The 11716-nt window shown below is 40.7% G+C and overlaps 1 protein-coding gene across 1 annotated transcript; it reads right to left on the bottom strand.

Moving 5' to 3' along the window:
- Nucleotides 1–2646: 2646 nt before the first annotated feature.
- Nucleotides 2647–11716, bottom strand: b3galnt2 (beta-1,3-N-acetylgalactosaminyltransferase 2). The gene is made up of 12 exons (XM_038737804.1): nt 11470–11716; nt 10701–10827; nt 10234–10334; nt 8298–8497; nt 7972–8067; nt 7266–7376; nt 7072–7150; nt 6301–6484; nt 5835–5960; nt 5499–5658; nt 5350–5406; nt 2647–3667 (listed from the first exon to the last, which is right to left on the bottom strand). The coding sequence occupies exons 1-12, from the start codon at nt 11576–11578 to the stop codon at nt 3530–3532; spliced, it is 1488 nt and encodes a 495-aa protein (XP_038593732.1). The 5' UTR covers nt 11579–11716; the 3' UTR covers nt 2647–3529.

Here is an 11716-nt window from a genome sequence, read left to right as displayed (position 1 = left end):
TAATGAATAAACTGCAGAAACTGCTAAAAGTAATGAATAAACAGTTGAAATATTTAGCTAAAAGTAACGAATAAACAGCTGAAATAGTTAGCTAAAAGTAATGAATAAACTATTGAAATAGTTAGCTAAAAGTAATGAATAAACTGCTGAAATATTTAGCTAAAACTAATGAATAAACTATTGAAATATTTAGCTAAAAGTAATGAATAAACATTTGAAATAGTTAGCTAAAAGTAATGAATAAACAGTTGAAATATTTAGCTAAAAGTAATGAATAAACAGTTGAAATATTTAGCTAAAAGTAATGAATAAACGGTTGAAATAGCTAAAAGTAATTAATAAACAGTTTAAATATTTAGCTAAAAGTAATGAATAAATGGTTTAAATATTTAGCTAAAAGTAATGAATAAAAATTTAAATAGTTAGCTAAAAGTAATGAATAAACTGTTGAAATAGTTAGCTAAAAGTAATGTATAAACAATTGAAATACCTAAAAGTAATGAATAAATGGTTACAATAGCTTAAAGTAATGGAACTTTTGAAATATTTTGCTAAAAGAAACAGATGAATGGTTGAAACATCAAGTTTCCATGACTCCAAATGGTAGTATGAATGCAAACAAGGCCAAACTGACCTAAACATTGACAATTAAACTGTATGACAGTAATGTATTGTAACAATATCCACTTTTATATAATATGTAGTGTTAAATATCAGTTTATAATCAATTCACTGCTTCTTTGGAACATGGTGAGAGGTGTTGATTAAGGGGCACTCATCTGATAGCTGTAAGTCAGACAATAAAGAAAAACTAAAATTAAATGTTTGCCAAATTCGGACATCAAGGAAATAAGACTAAAATTTGTAATGTCAACACACTCTTGTATTCAGTCTGTAGCTCGACAAGATGAGTTTTAAGAAGAGGTGAGAAGAGATGAAAAGGATTTTATAAATACAATTAACTCGAGCGCCCAAGTTCCCTCTAGTTCCTCAGAGCAGTGCTTGTCACAGTCTAAACGGATGATTGCACTTTCATGGAAAAATATTAATAGAGTGAAAATAAGTCAGTGGTTCAGGGAATTGTACTCTTGTCGTCGCTTAGAAAAGATTACACATGCGCTTAAGGGCAGACACAATTCAAAACGTGTGGGGTTTATTCATATTAAACATATGGATGGATCAGATATTCTGAGATCTTTTCATTATGCCCTGTTTTGATTAGATATATTTTTTCTAGTTATACTTTACTCTTTAACCATCCAGCTTTGGTAACAACTTTGTTCACAAATATTGATCTCTCAGAGAACAAAGGAATTCTTGAGTAGCGTTCCTCTTTCACACAAAATTATTTCACACCATTTAATGATTGCTTTTGCCAATACTTGAGCACCCCCCTCCCTCCGTATATGAAGCAGTTTTCATCAGAATACACTACACATTATATAAACGCCACACATTGTATACTGGCAGGAAATAATTTGAGATAATACATTACAAGCCTAGGAAGACTCATAATACAATGCACGACTGTAATTATTAGGTGAACACTACAATTTGCCACACATTGCCACAGAGGTTGATGTGGTTGATTTGATTGCCTGGTTGAATGATTATGTATGGCAGGGCTCACACACATGGAAAAAAAGAGGCAGAAGATTTTAAAATAATAAAATGCTAATAATTTCAACATTTTACATCGTTGAGTGACAATAAACCCACAGCGCTCATCACAGTTTAGATCAATGCAATAACTTCCATCTTCTAAAGAAGCACTAGGGCAGAAATGAGCTCTTGTTTTCATGCGAGTGTTATTTCCATGCTTCTCACTGGGTTCACAATGAAGGGCTTCAAGCCAAATCAGTGAGTGAGGCTGATGGGGTGAAAAATGCCATCCTTATCTATGTAGGAGAGAGGAACACATGCGGATATGACTTTGTTATCATGCAGCTCACTGAAAGAGGGGAGGCGAAAGGATAAGATGTGGAGGGAGAGGAGGGGTGGTGTTCAGAGGAAAGGGAATGTGTGCTCCAATGTCAGGTTAATTGCAGGAACAGATTTCTTGGCAGGTAGGAAAGGCCTAAATAAAACAAACAACTTGTCTTATGTTTCATGATCTACAAAAATATACAGCGAGGCATAATTTTTGTGACTCAGAATCAATAACATGGCTCTGCTTCAATAAACAATCAAATCACTGCAGCAACTAAACGCTAAGTGAAGGCTCAAAACATCTTGCCACATTTGCTTTATGTCAACATTTTAAAAGGTTCAGTGTCTACAAGCTGATGGCTGGATGTGTTCAGTCCTATTGATTAACATGACGTCCCTGATTGATTTGGGGCTAACACACTTCACAGGTTTCCCTGTACGTAATTCCAGCGGGGTCTGGTTTATTGTCTCAGAAAAACAATCACCAGTAGAGATCAAAGTGATTCCATATTCCTTTTAAGTTGAAAAAAAAAAAAACAGACTTCTGTAACAGCATGAGCAAAGTGTGTTTGCTGACTGTGTGTCTCCGGTTGCCGACTGAGCAGCACAAACGGCTAAAACAAAGATACAGACTCAACATGGATCCGACACAGAATCAGCAGCACCTGAGTTTACCGATTGCATAATCCCCAAAATAAACAACACGGAAGTCACAAATCTCTCTGAAGTGTTCTTTATTACCTCTGAGGAGGGTTTCATAAAACCAGTGTCAAACAACTGAGTCTATTTCACAGTCACTCTGACTGCTTGGTCAAGTTCCAAAAGTTTGTGTTGCAAATACACTCATTTAAATCCGTGTCGATACCATGTGTGAACATACATACAGTCTGACGCCTAACAAATACAGTAAGGCCACATCACTATTTGCACAATGACAGTTACAGTACAATCTGTGTGTTTGTGAGAAAGCTTGTCTTAAATCTACAAATAGTAAAGAGGATGAAGAGCTTAAGACAATAATTTACAAAATATAGCAATGTAAAGCAATCACCTTTAAAACTTCATCAAATATCCCTTTTAAACCAAAACGTTTATATTTATAATATTACCTAGTACTCAGGTCTTACAGCAACGACTCTGTACACGATGACCACCACATGCTGGTATTGCACGTGGTTCTTGTCCACCCCTGTCAGTTACCGCATACTAAAACATCTTTTAATCCATGAGTCTGTTTCCACATTGTGTCTGTTCCACTGAAGACATTTTCAATCTCAAATTTAATAACAGAGTTCATGATACAAATACTGACAGTGTGCTACAGCTAAATGAGTTTTTAACATATTCTGAAGCTGCACATTTTTTATTACGTTGACACAGTATTTTTGTTAATATTAAGAACCTGCAATGCAATTTGAAGGTTTTTAAGATTATTTTGCAACATAAAATCTTAAAAATCTAAGCATTTTTATATAATAGTTGATAAAACTCTGAAACAACTCTTTTTGATGAAGAAAAACATCACAGAAACTGAACTGACAACCGGTGTTGAGTGCATTCTACCCACAGCGCCACCTGGTAAGTGCAGTGTGAGCCAGGTTTAGTGGCCCCAGGGACAACCGCAGGGGTCTCCACAGGCCCTCTTCCTGTCCCAGAGGATGTGCAGCTCCTCAGCTGTGTGTTGGGGGGACGACAGCATGTCCAGGTAGCACTCTTTCTCACACAGCCAGCCGGGGTCCTGGCAATAGCAAAGGGGCAGCACAATTGCGGTGTTAACATGCACAGACTGAGTTAGCCGTATACTGGTTTAGGTCTTCCTCAGGTTTAAGTGTTAACATGCGCCTTTGATACGCTGTAAACTGAACTCCATGTTTCCAGACTCCACCAGCACATTTCAAGTTTTAGAGGTTTTATTGAATAATCCAGTTAAGGGGATAATCTTGATATATTTATTATTTTAATTTTCTTTTTTTCCCCCCTTTTTTAAAAGGGCCTATGTTGTTTTTTAATGAAATTAACGATTTGTGAACGGGTTGACAAATGACCATTCACCGGCTTTCTCTGTTGCTTAGAACAGCTTCTATGCTGCTTCACATGTGAAGAAATCTTTTTCTGCCGAAATCCATTAGTTTACATAGGCTGTGACGTTCATGCGCACTCCTGAGCCTCTTGCCTGCCGATTCTGAACTGTACATTGCGACAACTCCGCAGCTAACGAAATGGAGTCTAACACCAAAAAACGACCAACTCCGAGCACAACACAGGCTCACAATTCCGCGTAAGGACGAAAAACAACAAAAAAACTTTTATGCCCGTCAGGCCAAACGAGAATCAGATGGATGTCAAGCGAAAACACGGTCAACTAGACCAATTTTGATGGTCTTGGTATCGTCTCGGACTCAACGGCATTTGTACTCAGTCTTGGACATTGAGGACTCTGGATTTTATTTCAAGATCAGTCGACAATAACTTTGGGAATATCAATAAATTGCTTTTGCATTGTCTGATTTATTTGTTAACATCCTAACTTTGATTAGATGTAAAACGTATTGCTTCAAATGCAACCAATAACCTTGATTAAACCTTGTGTTGTTACTGTTAACGACTGTCACCCTTCCTGCCGATGGCGATGCTTACGTTGATTTCAGCTCTTAGTGTTTGTATGTGGGTGTTTTAATGGGAATATGGATCCTTCAGATCAATGTGAGAAGTACCTATGATCTCGTTCCACATTTTATTGTGTCATGTAATGTGGGAAACTGGTTTTGGTCTTGACTCGTTCTCGCCCTCCCTTGGTCTTGGTCTCGACTTGGTCTAGATTCGGTCTCAGCCCCTAAAAGTCTTGGTCTTGACTTGGTCTCGGTTTGGGGCGGTCATGACTACAATACTACGGTCAACATCGGAAAGGCGTTTGAGTCATGGAGAGACCGCCGCGTTGTTTAGAATATAAAAACTGGCTTTCATCCTATTGGACAGGTAAACTAACATTACTGCAAAGCATGGCAAGTATATTATGATTTTGTATTTTAGCTCGCACAAGTTAGATGTTAGCTTGCATCTTGAACCATGTCAAACAACTGTTGTCTTTTATGATGTCATTTTTTTTGTCTGATACTTTTTACCTTGTCTGTGGGCTGAAAAAAAAATAAGGATCATAAACATGAACAGACTTTCTACTTTTTCTACACTATATTCAAACATTTCAGACTGAATGTGTGTCTCATCTTCATGAATGTTGATGGACTGTGAAAACACCAGGGACAATGATGGAAAGTGTAGGACCTCATGGTCTATCCCTAACAAAATCTGATCAGTTGCATTTTATAAATATATTAGAATCAACCAAACCAAATAATTTGTGGTCATGGTGCTTCACTGGAGTTAGCAGATCTGGACGTCATATTCAAAACATTTTTTTACCTGATATTTCTGTGGTCCAACAGCTGCCATCCATATCCCCATGCTCACGTCTTCTCCCTGTAACAAGTCATCCAGCATTGATTCCTCACATTATACTTGTGGTTATCTGACCCCATGCCGTTACAGTCACTTGCTCTTGGGTACTCTACCTGGTAGGCCTTCAGTTTATCTGCATTACTGGCGAGCCACTGGACAAGGTCACGAGAGACCACATAGCCTGAGCCACAGGCGAACGCTGGGTAGGCTGGACTAGCGTACTCCAGCTCCTGCCACTTCCCAATGCGGTCCACCGCCCAGCTCTGCCTGAAACTGGGTCAGGAGGGGAAGGTGCATTATCATCACATCCTGTCTCCCTTTCACCTGAGTCGTCATCGTACTGACAGAGCTTTCTTTCATCTAAAGTTCGGCTGACAGTTAAGTTGCAAACACAAGTGGACAAGCAAACTATACATTGTCAACAGGATCAGACACCAAAGTGTACTTACTTCCCCCACCAGAAATTGCTACGCTTTAGACCCTTGTGGTCAATCTTCATTAATACTGAGTCCACGTCGATGTAACAATCATCATCAGTCTTCAGCAGCAGATTAAAGTCAGCGTTTCCCACAGACCTGCCAGGAGATGGAATTTACTAAATTAATTAAAGCCCACCTTCTGGTTTTTGGCAATATCCCTGAGTGGATTTACTATCAAATACCGCTGAGAGTGAAGGGCAGGAGGTCCTGCAAATAAATAACCTATTTGCCAAGTCAATACTAAAGACCACTCTGCATATTTTGCTACCTGATGACTCACAACTGTACTTTTTCCCCCCGACTGAGTAATTGCAGTCATGATTCTAATAGTGAGACATTTAGAAGGCAACGACACACTTTCATTTCAGGTTGCTGATTTCCTCAGAGGGCAAAGGCAATTTGAGACAGAGAATCGAGCCATTAGCACTTGGCATACCATTTATAGAACTGAAGCAGTTTGGAAGGCACGTTCCTGTAGGTATCTACCACGTCTACGAACACCATGTCGCCGTGCCTGAGGCTCTCCCGTTGCAAGGCGGCGTCCTCCTCCCTCAGCCTGGAGGCATGGTGCTCCATCCTGGCAGGGCGGCCTCGCAGGAGCCCCGTCAGGCCGTCTCCATCTGACACGCAGGTGGTGGGCGTAGGGAGGCAGATGGTAGGAGTAATACGGGAAAAAAGCATAAAAAACTGATAAATTGGGGGAAGTGTTGAAAGCGTTTTCCGTCCAAAATGAGATTTTAAAAAGTAACATTAACTTTTTATTAACCCAAAGTCTGAAGAAATGAAGGCACTTTTGAGGGATAATAACGTAAAACACTGGCTGGATAAACAATATGATAAAATTTTAACATTTTGCAGAATGGATCATTAGTTCTGTCTTCAGAGATACTGGAAACTGAATTTCAGTTTGTTTCCCCCAAAATGGCTACAAATTAATTCTCAGAAAAGCTCAAATGAAAACACATGCAGGGGGTACAGTCAACAACGTAACACAACTGGGTAGAGCGAGGAAAAAAATTTAATTTCCCATTTGACACATATGCAAAAGCCCTGAGGCAAAAAAGGAGCTAATCTCATAACCTGCCAGGGTGAGTCTTTTTTTTTTATTCTTATATAGGGACACTTTTTTTTAATACAACATTTGACTCATAGTGCAAGTTAACGGATTTCACAAAAAGCTCTAAATTAATTCTGTTGCTGGACTAACCATAGATAGTAAATGTGAACCCTCCAGCCAAACCGGGAAATCCAAGCGCACTTCTATGAGGCAATATGCCCTCTGCGATCTGCAATTCAAAGAAACAGCAGAAAAAGTTTTCAACTTCTTGAACTTTTCCTTTACTTGAAAACTTTAGAGAGAATATTCTTTATAGATTTATTTGACAGCACACCAGTACGTACGGAGGAGATCTTGAGGACACCTCCTCCATCATTGAGCTGCACAGAGGAAGAGTTGACTGTGGTCAGACCAGCAGAGTCCAAATTCTTCCAAACCAGCGTCCCCTCAAAACCCTGGATTAAAAAACAGACATTTTATTCTTTGCACATGTAGCATGGTGTTGTTCTATCAAACACTATTTAAATATAATACGGTATGCAGCACCGTAGCTGCTATTGAGGACACTAACTTCATGTCATCTGCATTGGATTTGTTGGTTTTAGCAAACTTACATTCGCCAGTACACTTTTACTTAAGCTTAACTAAACACCCCCTGAAAATCTTGTTTTTACCCTGGTTTGCGACAGGTGTACTCGAGCACCCTGTGACATCACTGTTGGGTTTGGCTGCAGATGCAACAAAGCAAACATGAAACTTTCAACCACAGAAAGCAGTGAAGCACTGCTTTTTAACATGATGTTTGGTTGCTATTTGATGGTATTGTGGGGCCTTGTTATTGCATTTAGTTTTATTTTCTGTTGGGAAATAATTAATTAAGTAATTTCCTGGGTTGCTTCCTGGAAAGAATTATGTACAGGAATCTGGTACAAATTATAGGGAAGATTAAGTTATTTTGTTTATAACTGCTCCTTTTAAACAAAACTTGAAACAGCTAACTATGAAAAATGTGGGTCCTGGCTATGGCCCTGAGTAGATGTGGAAACTGACCTTAGGCAAGATGAACTGTTCCACTGGTTTGTACCACACCCCGTTCACCATGGTCCCTGTACTGATGGCACTGAAGCGAGCAGTGACCACAGCCTCCTGCAAAAATCACAAATTTTATCCATCAAGAATTCCTGAAGAATTCATGTTTTTCTTTTTTTTTTTTTATCTCTGTGCAAATTTACCATATCTACACCGAAAACCTCTACTACAGACAGTAATCCAAAAGGAGCTACATTTTTATTTTTTATTTTTTTATCTATAACTGAGGCAGTGAACAGGACCAGCACTGGGTCTGCCTCTAGGCTCACAGGTTGAGGCTCTGTTACCTCCTGGTCCAGCTGGAGAAGCTTCACCGTCACATTGCTCTGAAGCTCCGGCCGGGTCCCGCTGGTAAACACCCCCAGCCTGGTGATCACCACAGGGTGGAGGACCTTGAAATCCAGGGCGATGGCCGACACGTCGGAGGGAGCGAGCGTCGAGGGGTCAGACAACGTTACAATCTCTATCTCTGCATCCTGGCCTGCCCCTGGGACAGAGGGATGGGCAGAGATTACTGCACAAGGAAAAGGGAAATTTATTACGATCCCAACTTGCTGACCGCCTCTTTTTGGTGATGAAGACCGGGCGATTCGGGGAGAGGGAGAGCGCTCAGAGAAGAAGGCAGACTCCGCTAAAGCTACACCATCAGCACTTTGAGGAGCTGGTTCTTAGGACCGCTGTCTTCAAAGCATGCTTCTGCTCGTGAGTGTGGTTTGTTAATTACAAAAGAGCAGTTTATTACCCAGGAGATCAATGAAAAGATCAAGGCTGTTAAATGGAAGCAGGCTTTTTACTTTATATGCGTTCTACACAAGTTCCGCTGCTCAATCCAAAATAAAGACAATTAGAGGCAAACAATCAAACACAGAGAAAGCCGCACTTCATCAAACCAAATGTTTCTCACAATGACGGAGTGGAACTGAGCCGCAGGATTTTACCAGTGTGTGAGGATATATTCAATATTCCTAAGCTCACTAAATATAAATGATTTGTTTGTGCTCACTTGTCAAAATTAATAACAGCAGTGCGTCTATTGCTACTGGACAGCATGCTTGTTTATTCTGGGGAAAATGAATCAAACTTTGCATACATCATAAATAATTAACTAGCAAAGTCAGTGTTATTTAGAATTTATTGGTGATTTTTTTTTCAATATTGGGCAACAACTAAAGGTATTTAATATTCTGGATCGTGTCCAGCTCAACAGTAAATCAGGCAACTTACAAACATTACTGGTTAATCTGCATATTTTTTTCTTGATCAATAGATGAACTATGGTCTATAAACCTAGCCATCACGTTTTCCCAGAGCGCAAGTTGACTTCTTCAAATTGCTTGTTTTGTCTTATAAAAAGCCCAAAAATATTCAACAACTAATATATTCACATTTGAGAAGCTGGAACCAGCGAATTTACTTAAATAATTGATTGTTTATTAAAATCAAATCAATCACACACCTAGTGTGAGCAACAGAATTACTAAAGCTCTGTCTGAGAAGTCTGAGAAGCTAATTAGCATTCACCTTATTGTAGTCCCAAAGGGAAATGCAGCACACAAACAAATTTCAACAACAATTAATTGTCCGCTTAACGTGTGCTTTGACCTGAATCCTGAGTCAGGTACCCAACTGTGTTTAAAGGCAGCCATTGTCTCTTTCTCTTCCAATCACACCGAGCATCTCGCACCAAAGCTGCCCGCCTGCCTCCGATTCTGAAACAAATCACGTCAATACTTGCAACCATTAACACGGTGGAGAGCAGAGAATGGGCTGGAAAAATAAAACATCACCGTGACCCTAAAGGCCATCGTCTGAAAAAGCCTATTCCGATGAGCAGTAATTATGTTTTCATGAAGGCAGCAGACACTGAACCGACCAGGAAAAGTAGTGAAACGCCTGAATTGGACCGGCTCTGTGAAGGTGAGAGACAGAACAATTACTGAGGACGTTCAATCTGACAGTGAGCCTGTTCAATTATTTCCTATACTGCGTGAGTGCTTGGTATAGCTTTAAGTGCTAGGTACGGCTGCAGTGACTGTAAGAGGTTTCTGCCTTGGCCTTGGGTATGGAAAGGAAAAGAACGGTGTCCTTGAGCTGTGGGTGAACATGAATAAAGGTTTTACTTCTGAACACTGGTTCTTTTCACTCCGCTATTGACATACATCTTTCCATATTACAGCTACAGACATCCACTCATTAGTGTGTGTGAGTTTTTTTTTTTTTTACCTGGCTCAGTGAAGTTTAGGAGGGAGCAGGAGTACGGATCCTCTCGGTCCTCCTCTGGAATGGGACACCCATGTTCACCCACAATAAACTTCACCCCCACTCTGGAAATAAGCACAAACACTATCGCTATAATTCATTCACCTTTTTTTTGTGCGATATTAGGCTGCAATATTTCTGAAGCTTGTCCATCTATCCACCCTCCGTTGCCATGGTTACTGAGGGTTGCTTAAAGGCCATCACACCTTATCTGAGCTCAGATCGCTGAATGGAGGAGGAAATGGACAAAAAGGAAGAATGAAAGAGAGAACAATATTGGCCTCTGGTCACATAAAGATAAAAGGGTTGACGGAGCAGTCAGTTACTTGCTGCCAGCCGCAGGCTTTATTTCCACTGTATGAATCTGGCCTTGGAACAAAAGAAAAGAAAGATAAACAAGTGGTAAAGTTGGAACTTCACCCCAGACAGACCTGTGCTGGAAGTGGGGGTGATCTCGGAGGTAGCCCAGCCAGGTCTCTCTTATCGCTTGTCGCAGTTCATAATGATGTCTCGCTGACAGCACTCCCACCAAAACTTCACAGAAAGGTAGAGCTTCATCTGTATCGGAAACAGAAAGCCATGCATGAAAAACAAATGTCAAACAAAAAGGAGGTCGTTTCCTACCCTAACATATGACCCCTTGGTTGGTGACATTAAGATAAGGCAACTAGCCTACTTTAAATCACACTTGCTTTACATTCCTGACCCTGACAGCAGCTTCCTCTGGTATTTATAGTTTGCACTGACCTGACTAAGATGCATCCAATGACCGATGCATCAAAAGGTAGTTAAACTATCTTCCTCTGTTTAAAAAAAGCGGTTTGACCCTCCGCTGCACCCCTGATAATAAGCGGTAATCCATTTCAAAGCAGCACACAGCGCAGTTAGTTGCACTGTAACAAGGCGGAGATGCCATGCTCAGCTCGCTCCAGTCTCTCTGTCTCTAGCCGTTAGACTATCCCAGCAACGCCCAACACTACTGAACTGTTACGTTCACATTATTCTTCACTAAAACAACATAACACACACACTCTAGTGCGGAAACACGTAGTCAAGCGGGCGAGCACAAACTACCTGTTCCCACACAAACATGTTACTCCGGGGTGGTAAAAGCAAAGTTAGAAAGCAGCCCGGCTGTAAAACAAAATAATAAAAAAGTTTTTTTTTTAGGAGAAGCCCGGGGTTGTGGCTATAAAGTACCCGTGTGTATGTTGTTGTCCAGCGGGGTGGAGGAGGGTCGTTGTGCCAACCACAAGTGCACCAGGACGGCGACAGCACAGGGCAGCAGAATGAGCGCTAGCCTCCGCATGGACGGAGCCCTTCACTCAGCCGGAGCAGCCTTCAGCTTTCGCGGCGCGGAGCCTCTTCCTGAGCCGCACGGCGCTGTACGGTGTGAGCCGCTCCGAGTGTGCGCTTCATTTCAGCTCCGCAGCTCTCCGCCGGGCTC

The sequence above is a fragment of the Micropterus salmoides genome, unplaced genomic scaffold (genome assembly GCF_014851395.1).
Source record: "Micropterus salmoides isolate LMB-PRFRI ecotype aquatic unplaced genomic scaffold, ASM1485139v1 Ms_hic_scaffold_22, whole genome shotgun sequence".
Lineage (NCBI taxonomy): Eukaryota > Metazoa > Chordata > Actinopteri > Centrarchiformes > Centrarchidae > Micropterus > Micropterus salmoides.
The sequence above is the reverse complement of the archived record's forward strand: the minus strand, read 5'-3'. Positions and strand labels throughout refer to the sequence as shown.